The following is a 27,161-nucleotide window of genomic DNA, read 5'->3' as shown; positions in this document are numbered from 1 at the left end:
TCATGACGGAGTGGTTCCGTCATGAGCAGGGGAGGGGTTAAACACCCGGGTCTCTTTGTAGTCAGAGAAAGAAAAGTAAACACCAAACTCCATGTTAGAATAAAGCAGCCTGACATTTGACCTCTGTCTTGGAATCACTGGCAAGCATGAAAAGTAGAACACAGAATTTAAAGGTATCTTTATTTACACAAAATCAGCTCGACCTGCAGTTTAGAAAACACTGACCTATTAGTATAAATGTTTTCGATGTATTTTAAGAGCAATTTATCTATTTGTTAATTTAGTGTTTTCTATAGCGCCAACTTGACCCCATAGGGTATCAGACTGCTTCACAGTACAGGATATGATAACTTTTTCTTTAGTACAATACTCTGGATAGCGTTTAACAAATTAAAGTCCAATTCAAAGTTGTCACAGCTACTTCACTCAAAAAAGAAAGACTTTAGCACATTCACAGAATATAAGTCTAGAAGAACCATATCATCAAGGGAATCAAGAGCCTATATTAAACAGGAGAAATTGAATCTTATCAAAAAGGCTCTTGTGCCTCTTAGCGAGAGGATTTAGGCGAATCTTATGGGGTTGTTCTGTATTGGTCAGGGTAGGAATTTGCTCCTTAGAAAGATCTTGGGGCCAGATGTACGACCTGTTTTTGCATGCGCAAACGGGTTTGCGAACCTGTTTGCACATGCAAAAACCTATTGGGCCATGTACATAGCTGTATAGTTAAAAAGATTTTTCTCTTTGGACTAATTAAACAAATTTCACTTAAATTACCCACTTACACCATTCAGTCCGATTCATCAACTCCAAACTGTCACACTCTGCAAACCACTCCAGATGAGATGTGAGAAAGTTTACACTAAGGAGAATTTCATTTATTAACAATATCACATTGAGTTTATTAACACATTAAAAGTCCCATTACAGCAATGGGTGATACAAAGAAGTGATATCATAAACACAATTTACATGAAAGAGCATATCAATATGCTCAAGAAAAATGCATCATTAAAACAATACAAAATTATTCAATATCTCATACACATATCTCATACTCATACACCGATATCGCAGTAATAATGTGTATCATCTTGATATATTCAGGTGGGGTCGCCCTTAACACACTGGTCTGTTTAGCCAATTGGACCCAGAAGGTAGCGCAATCAACAGTTTAAAAACCCTCACTCATGCTTGTGGGAATAACAGTTTGTCATCTAATAAAGACGTCTTATTAAAAAGGAGATGGTTCTCGATAGGGACGTACCAGACGGCAGTCCTGCATACCTGTGTGTAGAGCTATCGAGCCTACTTAATAATATATTTGGAAACAGAGAACCATCTCCTTTTGGTTGTTGTGGTCATATAGTTTAAAATTAGACCATTGAACTTCGTTTTTGGGTACTGACTGATTGAGCAGTGATGAATCACTTGGTTGTGAAGCCTCCAATGAATATGCTGCTGTCCTGAGCTCACATTTCAAGGACGTGGCCTTGGATGTAAAGAAATTTGCGAATTCTTCACAGCTAATTTGAGATTTTGTTGATTCAAGTGCAGATTTGGCTGTTTTGTTTGATTGATGTTTAACCAATTCAAAGAGTTTCCGAGGTCTGTTTTTCGCACTCTCCAATTCCGTTCTGAAGAATTCTTTTTTTATTTCAGAATATCTTTGTCGTAGGCATTTCTGGCTTTTCTCAGCAGTTTTAGCTGTGGGGATGATGGCAGTTGTCTCCATTTACATTCTGCTAGTCTCAGCTTACGTCTTTCTTCATTTAGTGCTCCGCTGAACCAGGGATTTTTATCTTTGTCCGTAACTTGTTTTAGTTTTAACAGTGCTACAGTGTCCTTTATCTCTGACATCTTCGCATTGTAGTGCTCTGTGAGTTTGCTAGCGTTTTTCAAATTTCTGGGAGAGGGAAGATCCCTCCTGCAGAGCGAAGCAAGCTTTTCGTTGTCCACGTTCTTTGTGGTCCTTACCTATTGTTTGGGTTTGATTGGTAGAGTGTGTTTTTTTTAATAGTCTAGGAATTTGGAAAGTTAATATGTGATGATTTGACCAGTCGCAAGGCATGATTGAGGTTAGGTTCACAGCTTTCTCTTTGGGTATGATCCAGTCTAGCGTGGAGCTTTTCACGTGCGTTGGAAGCGTGTAGGCTTGTACTAGGTTTTGGTCTGCTAGGAAGTCGTTGATGATGTTGACCTGGCTGTCATTAGAATCGTTCCAGTGTCGGTTGAACTCCCCTAAGAATATGTAATTGAAGTGTGGGGAGGCGTTTGCTGTGATGATCACCATTAAGTGGTCGAAAAAAGGTTCATTCTTGCATGGTGGGTGATAGAATGCATGGACCTTGCATAGCTGTTTCTCAGTATTTAATATGGAAAGTGCAAGGTATTCACATGAGCTAAGAGGGTCGGCAGGCAGCTCTGAGCGATGAATTACTGCACTACTCCCACCTTTTCTCTTAAGCCTGTCTTGCCTCACAATGATATAGTTAGGGGGCACCAGTAGATCCAAACATGGCAAGGAAGATTCAGTGAGCCATGTTTCAGTTAGGATCACTACATCGATCTCCTGACTCAAGATAAGATCAGCGATATCTGACGCGTGTTTCACTGCTGAGCGGTAATTGATTAGTAGACCTGTGAGCGGTTTCTGAGACTCCAGGATGGTGTCTTGATTTGAGGTGGTTTGCCTTATTCGCTTCAGGTTATTCATATTTAATTTTCTGTTACTGGGCCTGACTTCTCTGAAGAAGTTGATTGGTACTGAGCTGATTACATTTACATTGTTCTTGTTATATAGGTTGGTTGTGGTCTGATTCGGTTAATAGGATTGCAGTAGAGCTTGCGTTTCCTCGTCTGATAGATAACGAGGGAGTTTGTGTGGCTGATGTTGTCTGTTTGATAGAGACATTGATGTAGCTTTTATATTGTTATGTAGTGAGAGTACTGCCTCTTGAATACTCTTGAATTTGGAGAGCAAGTTTTCTGTGAGGCTCACAATAGTCTTCAGATCAAGTCTAGCTTTGGAAATCGTTTGTATTAGGTTACTAAAATTTAGATTCTGAGTATCTGGAATCACTGCAGGAGCAGGGGTGATAAAGGATGAGCTCAGTAGACTTGATGAATTATTGTTTGGTAATTCACCATCTAGTGTCTTATTGACCATTATCTTAGGTACGGCATTGATTATGCTTCTAGTTTTTCTTCTATCCCGGGGGGAGACACTCAGGCTCTTTATTAGATTAGGTGGTCAGCTCCTACTGTCTGGCGAGTTAGATGTTAGTGGAGCATTGAATGGTGGTTGGGTGGATGTTGTAGCATAATCCCCTCGTTTGGTGGCATAGCAGGCTGTCTCAACCTTCGGCAAACTATTTCTTGGTGAATGTGTCAATTAGCTCCTAGCGTGGAGGCTGTCGTGATCATTCATGCAGGAGTTTGACTTTCGTTGTGGGATGGTGTTAAAGGATTAATCGTGATTGTTGGTGAAAAGTCAATTACTTGTGAAGTGCCTCTGTTAGGCTCCTTTGCGTTTGTAGGGGAAGGATTTGACCTCTGTGGCTCTATTGTCTTTCCATGTTCCGCTCTCAGTGTTACTCGTTTGTGATGTGTAATTGAATTTGCGCAGGGGCTTTGTTGTTTTCCCGGACTTGTTCTTTCAGCGTGGAGAAGTATTCGACAAATTTTATTAGATCCTTGTCTTTTGCTTGAATGAGTACAGTACCATTTTCATAGATTGTTGTATTCAGTGCAGCTCCTAGTCTATGAGAAGGAGCAATCAATAGCTTAACGCTGTATGGTATGTTTTTTGTTTCTTGTGTGTTTAATAGTTTAGTTATGATCTCGCGCCATTTTACCTGCTTTCTTGTGAGGAATATAAGGTCATTAACCAAGATGCCCTTTTTCATGTTGAAGTCTAGGTCTAAGATCAGTGTCTCAGTGTTTTTTTCATTAAATTGTGCTTAAAAGCCTTAGCTGCGTTCCAGGAGATGTTGGGGGGGGTGTAAATTATATTGTAGGAGTTAGTTCCTGCTGCTTTTAGGTCTCCTGCCATTTTGTTTTTCTTCTTTCTTTCCTTTTTCTTCCTTCTTGCTTTTCTTATCCTCTTTCTTTCTCTCTCCCTTTTAATGGACTGGCCAATACCATATTGTGACCATATGTCTGGGATCCCTCGTGAATTGGATATAGAGTATTGATTGGGCAGACCAACTTGCCTATTCTAATAGGGCTGCTTATTTGCTTTCTGTGGATATCCTACTATTTGTAGTCCTATTTTTGTTTCATTGAACAGTTGTTGTTGGTCTTCCTTCCTTTTCTATAATACATGAGCCATTTTCTACAGTATCAAGCACTATCGAAATGGCCAATCTTCAAGAGCCCAAGGTTGGTCCACTTTCCCTTTCAGTTATTCTTTTTTTTCCTTAGTTTCCGGTTTTATTATACTGAATTTCTTTATTTGACTCCTCAGTTTCCAGGTAGTGTTGGGGTGGGTGGGGGCATGTCCTCTTTCTCTCATGCTCTCTCCTGCCTCCGAACCGCTCACCAGAACCTTGGAGCGCCGCCCATTAAATTCCTCCCGCCGGGTCTCACTTGGCTTCCCCTCCACCTCCGTGTCTATCTCCTTGCGCGGAGAGGAGCATGAGCGCTACAAGAGAGCTTCAGGGGTCTGGTGAGCTAAACGGACTCTTCCTCTGTGCTCCTGCGAGGCCTCTCAGCTTCCCCTCCCGCTCTGCGTGTTACCTCCTTGCACAGAGTGGTGCATGGTAGCCGACGGGAACTTCAGGGGATTGGTGTGCTGAAACAGAGCCACTCTCTGTCCGCTTCGTGTCCGAGGGTCTATCTTCTTGTCCTCCGACGTGCGTTCATCGTCTGCAGCTCACCCTCTGTGCCCGCCATGGACTGCAACTACTCAGGCCAGTAAGCATGTCTAATCCAATGTCTCCCTCTATTTTTTCTTACTTTTTTTTTCTTCGCTAATTCGGGATTAATGCAATAAATTGCTATACCTAGCTCCGGAGCTCTTTGATAGAGCCTCCGTTCAGTCGCCCATTTTGTTATTGCAATTACAACACATTTCATTATCCATAAGAACAAGTAAAAAATCAATTGCAACACTTAAAAATGTGCTCTTTCATATTTCCAGTTCGTAACCAGGTGTAAGATCCAAAGATACCAGCTTGACTGGGGCCCAGATTTGTCTCCGTTTACTGCATCTAGGATGATTCCGAATGACCGCCAGCTCCAACCCACAAAGGAATGCAAACTCCTGCCACCAGGATAGGGGATCTGGGGCCTCCTTCTGAAGCCATGCCTGAGCAATCACCAATCTTGAAGTTGTTATAGCACAGAGAAAGGTCCCAACAATATCAGATGTGCCATTAGACAAATAGCCCAATTACATAGTTTTCCAATACATAGTTTTAAGGTCAGATCTAACATCTGTCTTAAGAAGTCAGTTGATCAGTTCAAAATCTTTGCCCCAGTATTGCACAATAATATCACATGTTGAGAAGATATATATGGTGTTCATGCCAGGCTTGCTAAAGCGAAAGTAATTCGAAGTGGCCGTTAGACCCCATTTATGCAGCGTATACAGTGTGTAGTATAAATCATACAAGATTTTAAAGGGGTTGGTCTTAAGCCAGGAGATGTTTACAATACTTTGGTCAAGCATTAGTATGCCTTGGAATGCAAATTGCGTGACCAATTAACAGACATAACCTCAAATTTGTTTGACATATTCTTCTGACCCATCAGACTTAGATAACAAGTATGAATATAATCACGTCTTGATACTTTCACAAGGCTCTGTAGAAATGTATTGCCAACCATACTAATTTCATTCAAAGGAATACATGATGAAAATGTTCTTAATTGTAAATAGCAGATGAATTCAATTCTGGGTGGACAATTTTCGCTACTTATATCCTGAAAAGATGAGAAGGCTCTATTTCTGAAAAACGGACCCAGGGTCACCATTTTTGACCCACACCAAAGATTTATGTAGCTGTCCTGAACACATTGCGGAGTGCTGGGATTATACCCAACAGAAGTAAACTAATGAAACAGCGGTATATGACAAATGGATTGGATATCCTGCCAGACATTATACTAAGATAGTATTAAACCGCGTATGTTTGAAATAGGCCGTGTCAATCAGACTTTTAGTAGGCATAACCACTTGAGGGAAGATTGACATTTCCAGAAATAAACAGACCAGGTTTTATTTCCCTGACCCAACCACTGTAGAGAGTCTTAAAAAAATACAGAGATCCAGAAGTTCCAAAGAGATGGAAGTGCAAACCCACTGTTGCTACGTGAAACCTGCAGATATCTTATAGAACATCAGGTTCTCCTATAGAGATATAAGGGAATGGACCAGCGTAGGTAAAGATACTGTGGCAAGATAACTATTTAGATGATGTTACATGTGCCAATTTGATGTAGGTGTAATTTATCCCACTATCTAAATAAAGTCTGAGATTGCATGTATACGGTTTTATGATTAAAAGGAATAATGGTTTCCATATTGCAAGAAATAAGAACGCCCATATACCTAGCAGATGTAACATACTGAGCATCAAGGCTTTCCAGATAGATGTTAGCTATGATTTCTGCCTTATCCATATTTAATTTATATCCTGAATCTTTCCCCAATACCATGGCAGCATCCTCAATAGCTGGTAGTGCCTTCATATGAGATGATGTTAAGATTGAAATATCATCTTTGTATGCTAGGAGCTTAACCTCCCAATTAAGCAGTATCAAAGATGGAATTAAAAATAATGATTTGAGTACTCGTATGTATGTATCTAAACAGAGAGAAAATAAAAGAGGGGATGGGGGCATCCCTGCCTAGTGCCACAATTAATTTGGATAGCCTTGGAGAGTGCTCCCATACAGATGATCCTAGCTGTTAAAGAGGAGTAAAGCAACTTGCACTGTGTTAAAAACGTGCCCTAAGCCTCATCCCATAGATAACCGCTCACAAGTGCCACAAGGAGATCCTGTCCATTGCCCTTTCAGCATCCAAAAAGATCATTCCGGCAGGACTTTTAGACCCACGTGCAACCTCTGGAGCTGACATAGCTAAATGTATGTGGGAAGAGGTATCCTTTGAGGGAAAAAAACTGCACTGCTTTGGAACAATTAAGGACATTATAAATGCAGCTAGTCGATTGGATAATATTCATGTATACATTTTTCTGTCACAATTAATTAATCATATAGGGTGATATGAACAGCAATTCAGTGGATCTTGATTCCTTTTTACAAATATGGATATAAATGTTTCTCCCCAACAAGGAGGTGTCAGCTCAAGAAATGTTGTTGAGTTCATAAGTTTAAGCAAAAGAGGGGTAATGATATTTTGTACTGCTTATAAAATTTTGTCGGGATAGAATCGGGACCCACTGCTTATTGTGTGATTGCCATTTCAATCTTGTCACTAGTAATTAGAGTATCCAACCCTCCCCTTTTCTATGCTGTGAGTTGATTATGTCTTACCGACTAAAGGTAGCTGTTGATCATACCCGGATTGCACAGAAGTCATCATTATAAAGATTGGAATAAAATGGATGAAAAACTGCTAACATATCAGAGCAGCCTGTGACAATTTTACCAGTAGCATCTCTTATACCCACAACCAAATATGTATTATTCTTATCCTTAAGTTGAAAAGCCAGTAGCTGACACATCTCCTCCCTGTTCTCAAAACACAGCAAACATTTCACCTGACACTTAGAACAGGCACTATCCCTGATCGCTTTCTTCAATTGCATCCAGATTCTGGTCAATTGTCCAAATATGTCAAAAACCCTATCTGGGCAATTTTGCAGCATATGTCAAAATGAATATTACATTTCCAAATGTGGAAGTTTCTCCCATAACCTTGCCTCAGTGACCCATTTATCCTTACTTTTTCAAATAGTATAACTAATAGTCTGGCCCCTGACAAAAGCTGGTTAGGCATCCCAGACCGTTATTGGGTTGGCAGAAACTTTATTGACAATGATAAATTCACTTAAGCCAGAAGACATAAAGCTAATGGTTGAGCAGTAATGTACGATAAAATGTCTGTCGCCCTGGGGGTACAACAGAAACCAATTTACTTGACCTAACAAAATATTACAATGGGTTATGATCCGAAACAATACTTGAATTTAAATTAATACACATGGCAGGTAAAATACTGTGACTTGTTAAGAACATATCTAAACGAGACGATGTACCACGTGGAGCAGAATTAAAATTAAAACCAAATTCAACTCCCCATCAAGCCATCTCCCCAGCAAGCCAGCCAAACCTCACAAAGGTCATGAGTTTCAAGAATGTGCTTTATAGCTGCCCTACACTTTCTCATGCACCACTGACTTGCTTCTAAAGATGTCGTGGAATGCACCCCTCAGTGGATAGTGAGGTTGAAGTCCCCACTTATAAGAACTGAGTCCTGCAAAATACTGATCTCACCAAGAAAAACATTAAACATTGTATGATCATCTGTAGTCGTAGCATACTTAACATAACATGAGTATTTGTAAGCGCATGTTCACCCAAGGGTATCTTGATGCCGAATAACAGATGTCTGTTGTTACCCAACTCAATGGTAGTCACACAGACCATTCATACAGGCTGTTAGTTGTAAACTTCCATTCCCTATAAGAGTGATCACCTATCACCCGACCTGTCTAACTTGATCTGATGAGCAGCCCATTCCTTTCCCTTAGACAGTAATGTCACCTCTCTCTTTGGAATATCTATCCCAATTACAAAAAGAGTGTGGTAACGTAAACTACTCAGCGTATGAAGGTCACTATTGGTAAGATGAATCTCCTGAACACAGAATAGGGAGATTCAGGATACTTAATTACTCTCTACTATATCTAATCAAGGGAGCACATACCATTATAATCCAACTAAGCATGTGCACATCCTGGTTACGATTTTTAAGAACAATATCTATTAGTAGGCAAAATCTTTCTCCGATCCATGGGTTTACAATTTGACTCAATTAGCTCAGTTAATGCTATATCTTTTCCTTTATCCCATGAGAACCCTTCTGTCTCCCCAGAGTTGCTACGTTTTGACCCAACACCTCTAATTGCTCCTTGTGACCCACTGCAATGCCCCCAACTACCCAGACCACCCAACTCCCCCTCTCCCAACCACTAACACTCATTCATATTCCTGCCTGACTCTCCCAAGCAGAAATGTAAAAAACTTTGATATGAGACCACACTGATGTCCCCCAATGTGTTCGATTACAACACGACTGATAACAAAGCCACCTCCAAGAGTATTCTAAAAATCCAATGGCATAAATATGCCCAAATCTTATTTCCCAAGTATAGTTATGCAGCAAAATGAGAAACATTTCAACTGGAGAGGAAAAAATGAATAGTGGTAAGTAACTTTCCAACAAGAGCCCACACAATCTGATTATATGCCCTTACCCGATACAGTATAATGCGCATATCATGGCAAAATAGGTCAAATATAAATTTAGAAAAACAGCCCCAATTTCCCCATGATCAGCCTGTAATGACCAAAGGATTTCAGGATTGTCTGTTGGTTTTTTGAGAACTCCTAGGGACTAGATTTTGAATTAGCCTGCTAACCGAGCTGTCAGTTATTCTGCACCCTCCACTCGACTACCAGTCTCTGAAATATCTGATAGTGAAATAAACTCTTCTAGGGCATCTTGATTCTCATGGGATTCATTTTCTCTCATAGTTTGAGCCCCCGAGCATACCATACCCGCTGCCCAGGTAACGGACTGGGATACAGCTTTCCCTGTAAATCTCCCTCCACTACAGGCCGGGGAGCCACGAGCTAGTGTTATACACAGTGGCCGCAACAGTCACAGCAGTCCCCAAATTATTAGTCTGAATGCTGACCCTTGATGTAGGCACTGAAGGGCAGGGCAGGGGGGTAGATGGATGTGAGGAGTTAATAGGTACTTGTGAACCTGAGGCCTCAAGACTAAAGAAATCCAGCATTGTTTTCTTCACAGAAATTTGGGAAGGCTCATTATGAAATGTATGAGCTGAGGGATCTGATTGGACACCCACCTAACATGCCTTTGTTGTGGATACCAATGCAACTCTAAGCCCAACACAGGACATCGAGTCCTCTTTGCTGTCCGCTGTCTCCTCAGCCTGGCAGTTTGCTCAAACATCTAGTATCTCCAGTAACTTGAGCTTGTCAATAGATTTTGTAGCTATGTTGGGCTCCTTATGTTCAGTACTGGGCTCATGGTGCTCCCTGGGTTCCCGTGGTGTCTCCTTGGACTCCTAAAGCCTCATTACTGAGGATGCAGTAACAACAGCAATGTCTGTCCCTCCAACCATTGTATGGGTCCCTCTCTCCATCTGGAGGTGTTGTGGGCGTAGCAGGTGAATGCCAACGTCTGTGCTAGCATGCCGGTCTCCTCGCGGACCAGGCATCTTGATCTCGACCTCCCTCCTTGTAATCTCCCTTTTCCATGTCAGGTAGAAAGCAACTGAAGACTCATTTGTTTAGATAAGTAGTATGTTATCCTTTCATGATTCCTATCAGCGCTGGGATTCCTGCTCTGGGTAGCCATGCACTATATAAGAACTGGAAAATAAATATGCACTGTTTTAAAACATAATCCCAATTGACAGACTTCATGGTGGGCCGTGGCACTCCATTGATTGAAATAGGGTCATGTAAAAGATGTTCCAGCTTCAATGGTGTTAGCCAAAAATGAACGTCTCAACCATGTTATTACGGCCCTTCTTAAGCTTTATGACCTCAGAAAGGCCATTTGTATGATAAGTTAAGGGGTTGTCTACAGTCTCCGCCTTACGATTATAGGTCTTAATACAGCTATGTCCCCTATCCCTTTAAACCTTTGTCGATGTAAAGTGGTATGCTTGGTGTACTATGTGGCAAATTGAACTTAGACTTAAGGAAATTTGACTCTCTTCTGCAAAGATCTTTAACATCCCCCAGGCCTCTGCCCCATGTAAAGATGCAGTTTGGGTCATGGTTCAGTATAACTCTTTTGCCTGGGATACAGATCTGGAGATCATAGCTTTGACATCTTGATCATCACCGCAGATCTTTGAAGCAATATGGTACCACACTTCTGAATATGGAGTTTACCTCTCATAAAATATCAACCCTAACACCTAGGTGATCAAAATGTTCAACCTTCTGCAGCGTAGTTCCCTATCCTAATGCAATTCTTAAAGCACTTATGAGGGAAACGGTCAAATATTGTGTTTTGGAAGTGTTCATCTCTAGTACTTGTGAACTACAGAAATCTAGAAACCTATCAACTATATTCTGTAGATTAATAGAAGTTCTTAAAATGAGGAGTATGTTGTCTGCAAAAGAGGAGAGCCTCCAGCAAACAGATTATATTGATGTATTTATAGAATAGTATTCCTCACCAAAAGTAGGAAAGAAAAATCTGAGACATTAAGACTCATCCACCAGGATAGGAAACTCTGCTAAAACAGCTGAATCAGCGATCAGAAAGGCTTTTGGAGGAAGAAAAACACTCTAGTAGAAAATCGGCCAGTGTCTGTCTCTGCTGACAGAATTAACACCTGCAGATGTGAGAACTTGAGATGCACCGATGAAGACGGTATATTTTGTCTTTGTTCAGATATCTAGGCTCCTTCGCATGCTTGGGAGTATTGCATGAGAGGAACCGTTTACTTCTCCACCCCTGAAAACCCATCATGAATTCCATGGAAGTCTTACTGAGGTAGCTTCACCAGACCTGGCGGTAAATCAGGAAGTAGATTTTTCACCATGTCTGGTGGAGGTACCTTTGCACCTTGGCAAAACATACAGTGGAGCCAAAGGAGTATCCGCTGCCAGAATATCTGCCATTCGGGTAATTCCAAATATTGTTGATATGTTACCATATTCACTGATGGTTTATCAGCCGGTTTCCAATACCATCCTAATGCTCCAGTGTAGGAGGAAAATATAACAGTGCAACTATAAAATAAACAGAGCAACAAAAAACTAACAGACCCCACTATTGTCGATGCTGCTTACGACCAACAAACTAGCTGCAATGGCTTTCGCCTGCCTTAACAGTTAAGGACCAAAAGAGCTCCTAGTACATCAGAAAAAAATTAAAAACAAGGCCAGACACAGTATAATCATAATAAGCTTGAATGTAGCAGGAGTGACTACTGTTTTGGAGAAAAAAGAGGCTCTTGACTTCTTGAGCACTGGGGATCTGCTGTGTCTGAAGGAAACCTGGGCTACAACACCCTTATCAATCCCAGGCAACCATGCAGTACATAAGACAGCAGAGAGGAAGAACTTTGTTGGAAGACCCTCCAGCAGCCACTCTACTTTTGTAAAGCTTGATCTTCAGCTAAAAATAAAAACATCTACTCATGATCTGCAGGCACCTGATCTATCACAATTAGCATTGGATGGACAACTTAAATCTATCATTCTCTTAAATATTTACATTGATCCAGGAAAAGAAAGAAGAAAGACATCTGAAACAAGATTCGGGCGATCCTCTATCAGCATCCAGACCAAGAACTCATTTGGTAGGAGACTTCAAAATGCAAAACTTATGTCTACCAGGAAGAGCTCAGAAGGATGCTAATCAAAACAGCCTAGAGGCATTCATCAAAGATCTTGACCTGCGAACATGAGAGTAGGAGGGAAACCCGGCGGGCAGACAACAGCCCACTTTTAGAAACATCTTTACACTGGTCTTTGTATTTTTGAGCAATCACATGCACACTAGATGCATGAATAGAAGGTCACACGTAGAGCTGAAGGTGACCACCACCCACTAACAATTAAACTCAACTTGTCCTCTAAAATTCATGCACAAGTAAATCCAGCTGGCTGGTCTCTGACTATTGAAGCCAAAGGATAAATTGGGGACCTGACAGCAAACATAAGTATCAGATGTAGAAGGCACTACATAGACCTCGTGCACTTGATCAAAAATTCACCTTGATAACAAAAGATTGGGGCATTTTAATGAGAGATCTGCATGCAGGCTAATGTTCAATAAGCTTGAAACTAATCTATGACTGCCCCCGAAATGTACGTATAAAACTTACAGTAAGGACAAAGAATTCAAACTAAGCACAACAGTGAGTCGGAAGGCTGAAATTAGGTATAAGAGATGGAAAGGACAACTAGACGAAACAGAGCTAAAGGAGGCAAGGAGAAAAAACAAAAAGACAGCCTGGGTGTTAAAACTAAAATTCATAGAGTGGAAGCATATATATACCCTGCTTGCAGCGCAAGTCACTGACATTTTGGGAATATGTAAATGGTCTGCTTAACAAAACTACCGGCAAAGAGAATGCTGTTTGTGCAGAACAATGGCCATTTTGGTTGATTTACCAATTATACTGTATGAGGACGACTTGGTAATATTAGATCATACTCGCATTGGAATGCAGAGGGCATGAGGCGTACTACACAATTATAACATTAATCTTGGACATGAGTGAAAAAACACTGGTTGACATGGAATTTGGGCCCCTTAAACATATTCACCACGGTATTTTGAGGCTCCCCACCTTGAAGGTATTGCCTGTACTCCACATTGCACTTTTTCTGCATATTTGCAGTCATTTTGTATTAATGCATAAAAAGAATTTGCTGTTGATTTTATGGATTTTGTTTTTAATGAGCTGACTTTTTTATAATTTATCTCTGTATACGGTTGAACTGACATTTTTCTTCTTTGAGTTGTTATTATGAAGATTTTAATTAATCATGCAATAAAGAATTCTGACATATGTTTTCCACTACCATCCGATTGTACTCTGCTGTAAATCAAACCAAGAGGTACTTTTTAGTGTATATTTCTAAATCCTATGAAACTCGTGCATGCATCTCCACGGTAGTGTTTTAAGTCTGAAAACAATCATGTTTATAGCTGATATAAAAGGACATTATACAAACCGTGCTGTGTCCCTGAGGCTTTCATTCACTCCCAGATGTATATCTTGTGTTGTGAGGAAACATGGATGTCCCCCAAGAAGGGCAAATCCTAAAAAGGAAATAAAAAATAAATAGTTAAATCACCACTTAAGTTGAATGAACATAGAGCACCAAAAAAGTACATATTAAACAAGACACTGGAAGAACAATTTACGTTAAGGTATTTCTTCCAATAGGAAGAAATGTAATGTGAAGTGCACCTAGGAGCAATCTATTTGTATACATTATACAAACATACATTTCTATTGGCTGTTGTCAACAGTTCTGGCAACCCTCCCTACCCTTGCCTCCCCCTGTTCCTATAACTTGACAACACTGGTGGATGGAAGGCTGCTGCCAGCACTACCTCTACCATCCTTAAAGTCCTAGCAGATTGGAGGGAAGTGGTTAGGAGGAAGATTATGCAGCCACAGGATCTGCCTCCCACCAACATTACCCGCCTCTCCCAGTTTCAACTAATCATGGAGGACACTGCGAGACGCCGGTGCTTCAGCACTGCTTCTTGATGACTTTCCCTGTATCTCCAAGTATTTTACACTGGGTGATCATGCTGTGATGAGGTGTTGCATGACGTTTTAGGGAGTGGCATAGCAAGGGTGGCAAGGACCTGAATGGTGGCATGGAAAATGAAGCCAGAGAAACCACTGTAAGTTAGTAAAAGGTGGTTACAATTGGGGTGCAGCCAGCCACTGCACCTGCTACATTAGCCTAAGAGCTCCTGACTGGGTCCGGAGCGTGGGGGCCACCCTCCATGTACTTTGCAGGGGAGCCCCTCAAGCTTCCTTGCACCACTGCAATGCTGCTGGTGATGGCTACTCAGCTCAGTGCAGAAGTTGATTAAGAAAGAAGTCTTTTATCGGGAAGTGTTCGGTAGCATGAGAGCCCACTGTAGCAGCCTCTATCGGCCATAAAGGCCTGCTCCAGCGTTTGGCTCAGGCCTTTACTAGGGGAGGGACCCTTTAAGTGCCAGTAGAGCCTGCTTCAGAGGGCTCTAAGACTATTAGAACATTCTGCCCCTAGAGGATAGAATGTTCCAATATTTTAAACAAAGGCTTCACAGAGCCCAAGGGGGTTGAAATCCCCTCCATGGGTTTATTCTTTTCCCATTGGTCGGGCCACAGATTGCCAGCTCTTTCAAAGTTATCTGTTTATTGGTTTCGGGAGTTACAGATGGCTTGTCCCTGACATCAGGGCTTGGCATTGGTTGTTTGCTGCACATGTTGGTATGATTTTTCCTCTGCTGGGCCTCGGAAGATGGACATTCTTTACGTCCCTCACCTGGTTTCGCACAACTTATGTGGGCTGCTTCACAGGTTTGGTCCTGTGCAGACAGGGTGAGGATGATTCTGACTGGGTAAAATGTGTTGGCCAAAGGTTTAGACTTGCACATGTACATAATCAAATTTTTGGACCGAATAACAACTAATATGCAACATGTCTTGTCCTCGTGACACTTATATGTCATCTCACAAACTGGAGATCTCTCATTTTGAATGTTGTGTCCTCTAATATATCAGATAGCCATATTTGGGGTCCGAATATGATGTTGTGCGGACAGCCACCAACAGGCCTACGGTGGCGGTCCACCCGACATCTAGAGTACCAGACCGACTGCCGGACTACAATGCCAGCAGTCAGAACTATTTGGGGGGGAAGGACCGCAGCCTCTGACAGGCTCAAGGAGCCAGTTGGGGCAGCATTCAGACCGTAACCCCTAAATTTAGGGTGGTGCCTGTGCAGGCACCACCGTAGGGACTACGATGTCCATGTTTCTCTGTTTTTGCATGGTGGCCCGACCGCCATGTAGAGGCAGACAGAAAGGGACTTTGGGGTCCCCTAGCAGGGCACCAGTCCCCGGTGGGACTAGGCTATGGGGCCTATGTGGTGCCTCCCCAAGAAATCCATGCACCGTGTGCCAGGCACCACTAGAGCCTCCACGACTACAGCTGGTCTGGCAGAGTTTGTGGAAGCTGTCCATGAGTTGTCAGAGTAAGGCTGGATGAGCAGTATGGGCGGCATAGCACTAGAGCTCAGCGGTCAAGGGTACTGAAGGCAAGGAGGAGGGAGAGCAATCATGCAACCTTCATCGGCAGCTATGCTGGCTGCTTCCGTATGCTAGTGCTCCCATTCTACGTCACATGACGCCTAGCACACCAATGCTCTCAGGGCCTGATTCACAAAAAGCCTCCGCACTCGAGGCAGAATCTACACAATGAGAGCTCTCATTGCAGAGATTCTGCCCCAAGTGTAGAGACTTTCCCTTGACTCTGGGGCCTCCACCATGAGGCCGTCAGTGCCTACTGAAGAGGTATTCTGGTGGTCCAATATTTATACCTGGTGCCAGCCTTTGAAGTGGGGGAACATCCTGGCCTACCCCCACATCTGATTCCGGAAAGTTGCTCCCTTCTCTTGCCAAGACTCCAAGAAGTCTGGGGTAACAGAAAGTCTAGTATCAGGTTCCTTTGTGTGTGTGCTGGAGGCATCCCTTTGAGGTGTAAGTGGGCCAAGGAACAGCTCTATTTCCAGCCATCCTGGCAGGAAGGTCCGTCTTGCCAACACCTAGTCCACTTTGTCTCAATGTCTGAGAGGAATAAAACAAAGCCCAACACCTAAGCTATTGACAATCATGTGAGCCAGAATATTATCAGCCAATTTTCTAAAAGTGGCATTTTCAGAACTGTGACTTAAAATCTGACTTTACCATTCAAGGGGATTTTAAATTACAATTCAATTCATTGACGTGTAAACATGGCATTCCTCCCACCCCTAATCCAAAAATATCACATATTTAATGTGATCATGTAACCCAGTGTTAGTCAATGGGAGAGATATATCTTACAACAGTGAAAATTTACTTTAGCAGTTTTTAACTGACAGGACATGTAAAATTTAAACCCACATGCTCTACTTTTAAATACAATGCACCCTTCCACATGAGTCTTTAGGGCCTACAATAGGGTTGACTTTTAGGTATTAAAAAGGAAGGTTTAGGCCTGGAAAAAGGTTTTTTTGCCAGGTCAAGATGGCAGTATAAAACTGCAGTGGAGGCTGCAGTCGCAGGCCTGAAACATGTTTTTAAAGACTACTTTAGTGGGTGCACAATGAGTGCTGTTGCACTCTAGAAGCTTTCAATTTACATATACTGAGGACTTACAAATAAATGGAATATACCAATCAAGTGCACTATGTTTTAGGGAGAGAGTACCAGTATTTTAGCACTGGTTATCAGTGGTAAAGTGCACCAAGTCCTAAAAGCCAACAAAAACAGGTTAAGCATAGGAAGGATGTGAAGCTAAATGCTTTGGGGTGCCCCTGCAGAGATGGCCGGGTCCAACTTGGCCCCAGATGATCTCATGTCAGGCTAATAAATCAGCTGTACGTTGCATTTCTGAACTGTGAAAAACCTTCTGCCTAAATGTTCACTCTTGTATTGAGGGATCTCCGATATGGCCTTCCATGCTAATTGCGGAACTCTCTTCGGCATGTACCGTTTGATGGAATCTTGTAAATAAAGTGGCCCATTATAATAGAAAGCTCTGCGAGTCAGCTGGATCCCTTTGAACATAAATTCTTTCTTTATAGTTAGCCAGTGTAGCTTATCCAGGGGAGAAATGAGGGCCTGTCTCTAACTCCCAATTTGATGAGCACTGACATGTTCTATATTAATAGAAGTTTGACAATCAATTTTCTTGAACAGCCCAGGAGCAGGGTATTACAATACCTAACCTGGATAATACTCTTGGCTTATTGGGGGATAAAAGAACAGATTTCCTTTCAGTGTATTTAAGAATAGAAAGAAAGTTACCATCATGTTATTAGTATATGACTGAAAATTCAAAAAGTTGCCCACAATTACCCCTTGGATTTTTAGTTTGGAACTAGTTCTGGAGCCATCCCAAGATTGTCAGCATTATTCGTTTTTACTGATTCTAGAGGAAACCTCCATAAATGAGGTGTTAGTGGTGTCCCTGGCCTCTCTATTTAGGTCATTCAGGCGGATGATTATTTGCTTGTCACTTGCATATGTCATGAAGGAGAGCCCAAAGTATTTTATAAGGCTCCAAGTGGGCCACATAGATATTAAAAAGGGTGTGGCTAAGGGATGAGCCATGAGGAACTCCTTCCCTCTCCAGTTTAAAGTAACAGTGATGTGAGGCAGGTTTCACTGACTGAGTTCTGTAGCGCTGGTATGATGTAATCCAGTCCAATGAGAAATCTCTGATGAACATCTTATGCAGACCTATGAGCAAAATAGTATGTGAGATGGTATTAAAAGCTGCTGAAAGGCCTAAAATGATGAGGGCCACACTGCCCCCTTGTCCAATATCTACTACTGAAACTAGGTTTAAATCAGTACTACGTAGTGGTTGGAAACCTAACTATGCCGGGTCTAATACCACTTTTCAGAGTAAAAGTGCATCTTTCTTAGATCTCTTCAATCTCCTTTTCTATATTTTCACAAATTGGCATTTAATTTCTAAATGTTTGCATATCTAGGGATAAAAGCAGAGATGTACTTCCTTCAACAGAACCCAACAGTTAAGAGAAATGTTAAAAATGTTTACTGTTTTAAGCCCCTTTACTAATCTATCTCTATGAGTTTGAAAATGTTTTTCAATCTTGCAACAACAGGGGGTATTGAGCCAGGTCTCTCTTGTAATAAATGTATAAGCAGTGCACAGGAAGTGATGTATTATTGGGGACTCACTGACATGCCCTCCTGACTTTTTCATATTTTGAATGCACAGGAGTCTCTTCTATAGCTCCAATAAGGAATCGTTTTTTTTTAAAAAACTTGGGGGCAGATTTATAATAACTGGCGCATCCCTGCATATCAGCAGGGATGCGCCAGTCATTTTGCGCCCCAGCTCCGCCGTCATGAATGCGCTGCATTTATAATGCGGCGCACCATGGGGCAAAAACGGCACAGATGCGTCACGCATCTGTGCCGTAAAAGTGGCGCATTGCTGGAGTTGCGTCGCAAGCGCGACGCAGCTCCAGCAAGGCTCTGGGGGGCCCTATCTGCACAATGCTGCGTCAATCCTTACGCCTGCTTCAAGCAGGCGCAGGGTTTTGACGCAGCATGGGCCTAAAAGTGACTGAGTGAAATCTGGTAGATTTCACTCAGCCACTTTTAGGAGGCGTTCCTGCGCCGGAACGCCCCCACCTGCCCTGGAACGCCTACATGTGGCGCAGGGCTTTACAACGTGACGCATCTCCCAGATGCGTCACGTTGTAAATACCCCGCACCATGGCGCAGGATTTGCGCCGCTGCTGCGTCACAAAAGTGACGCAACGGCAGCGCAAAAGTGGCGCAAGTGCAACATAAATCTGCCCCCTTGTACTTACTTTCAAAGTCAGCTATAACTCTAATTCAAAGGCAAGTTTATGCTCTCCAGGCATATATATATATATATTCACTAAAAAAGAAGGTTACAGGGATGTTATAGTTAGGTTCACATTTCACTTGTTCAAAACCAGATGATGTAATTTGAGATGTCATGAGTGATGTCCTTTCATATGTCTTCAGTGATGTCATGAGTGATGTCACTGACCATGTCATGAGTGATGTAATAGGTGAGGTCATATGTGGTGCATTATGGGGCCATAATTATATTCAGCTCAGCTAACCATAACTTCTGAATCTCTTTGGTTTTGTATGAGTGAAAAGTGAGCCTAACTATAATGTCCCTGTAACCTTCATTTTTTCAGTGAATTTGTAAGGTTTTTTAAAATTCTATTTCCTAACTATAACTTCTCTGTAACCTTTGGTTTTTTCAGTAAATTTTCTAAGGTTTTTGTATTCTATTTCCTAACTAGTGGAGAAAGGGAGCGGACCTCCCACAAGCTCTCAAAAATCCACTGGGTGGGACTTACTGGAGGTAAAAGGAGGGGTTCTTAGCCCCCAAGGACCCTCAGCATCTAAGGGACTTCATCCCCCAACCAGTAGTGCACCATGAGGTGAGTTTGCAGAGTGGTGAAGAAAGGGAGCAAGGCCTCCGAAGACCTCTCAGCAATCCCACTGTGTGGGACTTACAGGAGGTAACAGGGGGATTCTTTACCCCAAAAAACCCTCAGCATCCAAGAGGACTTCATCCCCCAACCAGTAGTGCTCAGGAGGCGCGTTTGCAAAGTGTTGGAGAAAGCAAGGGGGGGATCCTATGACCTCTCAGCAAGCCCACTGTGTGGGACTTACTGGAGGAGACAGGAGGGGTAGTTGGCCCCCAAGGACCCTCAGGAGTCACAAGGACTTCATCGTCCAACCAGTAGTCATCTGGAGGTGTGTTTTCAGAGTGGTGGTGAAAGGGGGCGGGCCTTCTGTGACATGCCAGGCAACTTTTTTTGTTTTGCTTTAGTAGGGGAGGGGCCGCATGGACCCCCTTCCCTGGCCAATTTTGGCCTTGGGGACCCCATCCCTCGGAGCTCAGCCTATTTATTTTTTAGAGTCCCCCTCCTGGGCCGATTTTAGAGACGGGGACCCCATCACCTGGGGCCCAGCCTCCATTCTGGGATTTCCAGGACCCACCCAAGGCACCCAGTGACTTTCGTTGGGGACTGCAAGGGGAGCCTGAAGGCCCCCGCGGTCCCTGCCGGCTCCCCGCTTCCTGCAGGTGCCGGCATTGCTTTTACACACAAAGAGCTACTGGAAAGGCAGTTCCCTGTGGCTGAAAGCAATTCGGCTTCACTTTAAGCCACAACAAACAGCTATGTCCCAGGAGTGAGAACCCAGGGACAAAGCAGGAGCTGGCCCTGGGGAGTGGCAGTCCACAGGGCCATCCATGGCTCCATGAAGGGGGCGGCATTGCCCCCTCCAACATACAGGTTAGCCCAAGGGAGGTAGTGTTCCCCGGAGCCAGGGGTCCACAGCGGACCCCGTACATTTATGTATTTCAGCCCTGGGGAGGTGGCAGTCCTCCAGCTGTGGGGAGCTGCGTGCACACCCCTTATGTTTGATAAATTGCCCCGGGGATGTGGTGGTCCCCAGGGCTGCGAAGGAGAGTGTATGCCCCCTGTATTAAATTTAAGTTTAGCCCCAGGGACGTGGCACTCCACGGGGTTGCGGAGGGGCCACATGGTGTGAAATGGAGATTTAGATGATTGTGGTTAATTCTCTTCAAATCTCTCAGCTGAATCTGGTGAACCTCGCCATATAATAAATAAGTTGTCAATAAAATGTGACCACATGATCACGTTCTTATGCAAAGATCTGGGCTAGCAATCATTTCAAGGATCATCTCTGTTTGTTTTTAGAGAGTAAGTGGCCTAGATCTTAAAAAATAGTTAGTTGCTTGTATGACATGCTCATGCTCATGCTTGTATATAATGATGATACATCTAAAGTCATTAGTATGTAATCATCTTCCCAATTATTTTTATAAACTTTGTTTTTTAAATCCCCGGTATCTTTTATGTATGAGGACAGGTTTTTTTTACTGAGTCCTAGGGAAAAAAATCTACATACTTGGAAGTATTTTCAAACAGGCCACTGATAGCTGAAATAATCGGCCGGCCCGGAGGTTTATTCAAATTCTTGTGACTCTTTGGAATCAAGTATAAGATGGGTAACACAGGTGAATCTGTTTTGAGGAAAAGAAATTCATTTTGAGTGATTAGACCATCTACAGAGTTCAGTGTGGAACTGGTTTTTAATTTTTAACACCTCATTTTTAAAAATCTTTTCATAACACTGCTTGTCTCCCAGTTGTTCATTGGCCTCCTCCACATACATTGCACATACATTGCAAGCGACCAAAGAACAATGTTTCCACCCTTATCTGCCTGTCTCACCACTATATATTTCCTCTGATGTATTTTATGCATGAGACATTTATATTGGATCTGCATGGTGTCTGTAAATGCCTTTTGTATGGTCTGTTTGCTGCTTTTCAGTTTCTTAAGATCTTTCACTACTGCTTCAGCAAACATGTCAAACGAATCTCTAGGCATCACTGGTGAAAAGGAAGTTTTAGGTCTAAATGGAGTGAATAGTCTGTCATACACATTTAGCCCTTGAGCCTGAATAAGCCACTATATATATGGGATTCTTATTTCCGATTACCGCCCCTCCGAATTACCATCCAGGCATATCCAGGTGACACAGAAAGACAACATGTGGGAATTTAAAGGTATCCAACAGCAATTTTATAATTTTTCCTTTTTTCCTTTCCTTAAGCAAAGTGCATGTGCGTCAGATTAGCAGATCTACGCTTTTCGGCCGCAGCCTTCAACTGGGTCATAGAGTTGGTGAACAGAGTGCTCAATTTAAAAGGCAACCACCCTATTACCTACCACTTACTTATACTTAAAATCACATTTACTTTTTAAAGGGGATTGAATCATCTTTCTTAATACTTAACCAAGTTCCATATATTGATTACAAGTCAAGAGTACATTGACAAATTATATTCCTCCTTTTCCTTACTGTGAAGTACATCTATATATTATTGTAATACTTAATCTGAAATTAACAGCCGCATAAAAGAGAGAAAAATTACAAAAATATTTGTAAAGTACACTCATTTTGTATAACGTGGACCATCAATCAATCAGGGAAATTGTAAGCACACTACTCACCCGTGAGGGTCTCAAGGCACTGGGGGGATGGGGTCAGGCAGCTCCGTTCAGTTGAAAAGCCAGGTCTTGATTGTTTTCTGAAGATGTTCAGTGGGGGGGATAGTCTGATGTCGATCGGGAGCTCGTTCCAAGTCTTGGCCTCCTGTTCTGGCTCTGCGGCTGTGCGGGATTTCGGCGAGGGCGAGTTTGGTGGATCGGAGGTTTCTTTTGTGTACGTGGAACGAGATTCTTTCATTGGGGTATTGGGGTCTGGTGTTGTGGAGGCATTTGTAGGTGTGGGTGAGTATCTTGAACGTGCTTCTCTTCTCGACGGGGAGCCAGTGGAGGTTCCGTAGGTGTTGGCTGATGTGTTTGTGACGAGGGATGCTGAGGACGAGTCTGGCTGGGGTATTCTGTATTGTCTAGAGCTTGTGGATTAGGGACTTGATCCCAGCGTAGAGGGCGTTTCCGTAGTCCAGCCTGATGTTTATGAGTGAGTGGGTGACGGACTTCCTTGACTCGGGGGGGATCCATTTGAAGGTTTTTCGGAAGATTCAGAGGGTGTTGAAGCAGCTGGAGGCGACGGCATTGACCTGTCGGTTCATGGAGAGGGAGGAGTCTAGTATGATGGCAAGGTTTTGGGCATGGTCCGGGGGGGTCGGGGGCTGCCGAGGGCGGTGGTCCACCAGGTGTTGTTCCATGCTGACGGGGAGGTTCCGAGGACTTCTGTCTGCTCTGAGTTGAGCTTCAGGCAGCTGTTGGTCATCCAGGATGCGACGTCTTGCATTCCTTCCTGGAAGTTGAGTCTAGTGGTGGTGGGGTCCTAGGTGAGGGAGAAGATGAGCTGGGTCTCGTCAGCGTAGGATACTATGCTGAGGCAGTGCTGTCTGACGATGGCGGTGAGGGGAGCAATGTAGATGTTGAAGAGGGTTGGACTGAGCGATGACCATAATGCAACAGATCCATTTCATCCTGTTATGCTTTGTTCTACTGTAGTTCGCCCTTATCAGACTTCATCATTATACTTATTAAACCTTAGTTCCCTCAACAGAGGGAGAATATAACTAGAGGGACAAGATACAGGTCAGACAAATCTAGATGTCATTGTGCATTTTGGCCCTCATTAACCTAACCTACACATGAGATCTACTATAGATAAAGTGCTAGTGCCAAAAGATTCTCTTCACCATCTCAACCTAATTGATCGAGGATTCTTCAAGGATTTTAAAAAGATTTTTCAAAATACTCTGAGAGAGTGTTTTAGAAGATCCACGCCAAACTATGTTCTTCCAATTTATTGCTTTTTGCCTTCAAATATACGATTCAAGCATAAAAGGCATGCAGTAGTAGAGTATGGAGAGACAAGCTGCCTTCACTCTCCACCCATATTTTTCATTAGCTTCTGTCTTTGTCCTTCATAAATTCTGTCTTCTGATTGATTATGAGGCTTGTTAGTCCCGCCTTATTATGGCCATGTCGTCATTTGTATCATCCAATGGCTATTGGCCCCTTTACATCGAGTGTTACACTGTCTAGTACGTGTTATTTAGAGCACTATTTTCTCGCACCCCCGTTCACACTCCAGCTGTTCGTGCCTTCTCACCCCTCTGCCTCCCTGCCACCCCACCCGCCCGCACTCCTATTTGCAATGCAATAGGTCTTGCGTAAATGCGAGCCCTATTGCATTGCAAATGCTTGTCTAACATTTCCTCCCGTCTTTAGTTTGCCCCCAGTCGCAGGGGTTAGGTCTGCTTGTTTGCTTTGCTAGGGCCTGGCACACTGAGAGCACTGGTGTTTAATCTTCCGAGGGTGGGGTGGGGTCAGAGGTGGGTCGGATGCTCACGGAGGGCTAAAAACACCAAAGGCATCACCAGCAGGCTTTCAGAAATGTATATGTGCAATTAGACAGGCTCCCGCTTGACACAAGCTGAGATACTTGTAAAGGGAATACTGCAGCATCTGTCATTCAATTGGAAAGCTGCTGTATCTCAAGCCACCCGAGAGTACTGATCATGGACCAATGCTTGTCCCTGGTCCTGTCCATGTTCCTTCAGCTGCAGGAACACCTCTAGGTTGGAGAGGGCTAGTCTGCTTGTGTCCGGCATCGAGAGAAGGCCTGGCTCATGGCTGAGCCTGCACAGGGAACACACCATCCGAACCATATCTTCCACCAGCTTCCAAAATCGTACCTTAATCAGTTCCCACCCACCCAGCAGTACTACTGCAGCAGCCCGGTGAGAAGTTACAAATATGATGAAACTCTGACTGCTTTGTGTATAGTCCTCATAGGCATCCGGATACATGTGAGACTTGACAGAGGGGAGTAGCTTCCATTGATGCAGCCCCAGGCGGGGGGGACGGGGGTCAACGAACCCTGATTGTTGCTGTGTTCTATCATTCAAATAACAGCGAGGAAAGGCATTTTCTTTCCCTGCACTAAGGCCCATGACATATTGGCTAAATTACTGTTGGCACAGGCAGATTTATGGTTAGTTTAAGCACACAGTGGTGGAACTAATTGAGAGGTGCCAAGGGCCATCGACACAACGGTTCACTTTGTTGTTCCAGAGGAACTCTCTGCCTAGTAAAATCAGGATGATTTTTTGCATCTTGTAATTAAAATACAATCACTTTGTTTGCTTAAGAAGCACACCGGCTGTTTAACTTTCAAATGAATTATTAACATTTAAAAAATAAACGATATCGTGATGCCAGAGTTCCTTGAAGCTGACCGGTGGTGTTAGCTGTACATTTTTTGCATCCTTGGACTGCACCGTCGGGTTTTGAGATGGAAAAGCTGTGAGTTCCATAATCAATGCAACACTACCGCTGCCAATACTGATAACTATTCACCATTTCATTCCTGACAATCACACATGACACTCATAGTGATTGAGAAAACATGATACTCAACAATTAATGAGAGTACTTATAGGGACACAAACGGACAGTCTAGGCGTTTCACACCCATATTAGTTTTGGGGTTATCCTCAGGACCTGGAAATTGAGCTTCTGAACTCTTTATACTGGCACCTTTTGTGCCACACAGCGCTATTGCCAATATAAGCGTACATTGCCAATATCACTTATTTAAGAAAAGCTTGTGGTTTAATGCCGAGTTTTCAACTGGGACGGTGAAATCATGCTTCAATTGAGCGTCTTGGGATGGTGGACCACGTCCGATCTCCTGTGTTTTTTTTGGCTGGCTCCCGAAAAAAAACAGGAGATCGGACGCGGTCCACCATCCCAAGACGCTAGATTGAATCTACGGGTTTGTGGTTTCATAAAAGAGTTGAAGCCAGTTGAAGAGTCCAGTCCTAACGAAAATCATGGCAACTAATAAGCCTTTCGCCGGATCATGATTTTGCCGTCCCAGTTGAAAATTCGGCATTAAACCACAAGCTTTTCTTTAGTAAGTGATATTGGCAATTGACACTTATATTGGCAATAGTGCTGTGTGGCACAAGAGGTGTCAGTATAAAGAGTTCAGAAGCTCAATTTCCAGGTCCTGAGGATAACCCCAAAACTAATATGGGTTTGAAACGCGTAGACCGTCCGTTTGTGTCCATATAAGTACTCTCACTAATTGTTGAGTATCAGGTCGACAAAAGCATATAGAAAGTAATGAACTTCATGACCTGAATACCGAACTGTTTGGCCACAATTCTCCCTGGGATTGTGTTGCATCTTAGATTAAGACAATGGTGTATCTTTTCAAACCTTTCCCTTGGGTGCTTTCATTTCTTTCTCTTCTTTCCAGGTCCTGAGGATAACCCCAAAACTAATATGGGTTTGAAACGCGTAGACCGTCCATTTGTGTCCATATAAGTACTCTCACCAATTGTTGAGTATCAGGTCGACGAAAGCATATAGAAAGTAATGAACTTCATGACCTGAATACCGAACTGTTTGGCCACAATTCTCCCTGGGATTGTGTTGCATCTTAGATTAAGACAGTGGTGTATCTTTTCAAACCTTTCCCTTGGGTGCTTTCATTTCTTTCTCTTCTTTTTTTCTTTAGTGTTTAATGGAATTTGAGCTTGCTCAGGTTTGAAAATGTTTTTAATCATGGTATGCATTGTAATGTTTTATTTGTAAGTGCAAAAATGTTTATTATATGGTTGTATTGTGTCTTGTGGTTCAAAAATACTGGAAAAGTTTATGAAAATAATAACATACACAAAGTCTCCCTTTTGAAAAAAGATATAGAATATTAAAATAAAAATAAACATATTTATCAATTAATTCATGTTTTCTCAATCGCTATGAGTGTCACGTGTGATTGTCAGGAATTAAATGGTGAATAATTATCAGTATTGGCAGCGGTAGTGTTGCATTGGTTATAGATTGGTCCAGCCTTACTGATTAAGGGCCAGAACCCTTTATTGATTAACATGAGTTCCATCACAGCACTGCAAGCAGGGATTGCTCTCAGCCCAAGAACCAGGCCCACGTAGATCTCACCTTGCTGTACTAGTGCAAAGAGGGCAACAAGCTTGTGAAAATCTTCCTTTGAAGTTGTTTAATATTTATTTCAGAAATGAAAGTTAAGTGCACGTCTTTGTAAGATAAAAGATGACCTGCTGAGGGGTCTCTCTGGATGAACAAATCCAGTCTTATGGCAATTGTTTCAA

The 27,161-nt window shown here is 42.8% G+C and overlaps 1 protein-coding gene across 2 annotated transcripts in view; it reads right to left on the bottom strand.

The window, feature by feature from the left end:
- The window catches only part of OTC (ornithine transcarbamylase), a 310,400-nt gene that overhangs the window by 68,152 nt on the left and 215,087 nt on the right, over positions 1-27,161 (bottom strand). For both annotated transcript variants that reach the window (XM_085622916.1, XM_085622915.1), the window contains exon 4: positions 13,936-14,023. In XM_085622916.1, coding sequence (XP_085479042.1) covers positions 13,936-14,023 — 88 coding nt within the window. The remainder of the gene's footprint in view (positions 1-13,935; positions 14,024-27,161) is intronic.

The sequence above is a fragment of the Triturus cristatus genome, chromosome 8 (assembly GCF_964204655.1).
Source record: "Triturus cristatus chromosome 8, aTriCri1.1, whole genome shotgun sequence".
NCBI lineage: Eukaryota > Metazoa > Chordata > Amphibia > Caudata > Salamandridae > Triturus > Triturus cristatus.
The sequence above is the reverse complement of the archived record's forward strand: the minus strand, read 5'-3'. Positions and strand labels throughout refer to the sequence as shown.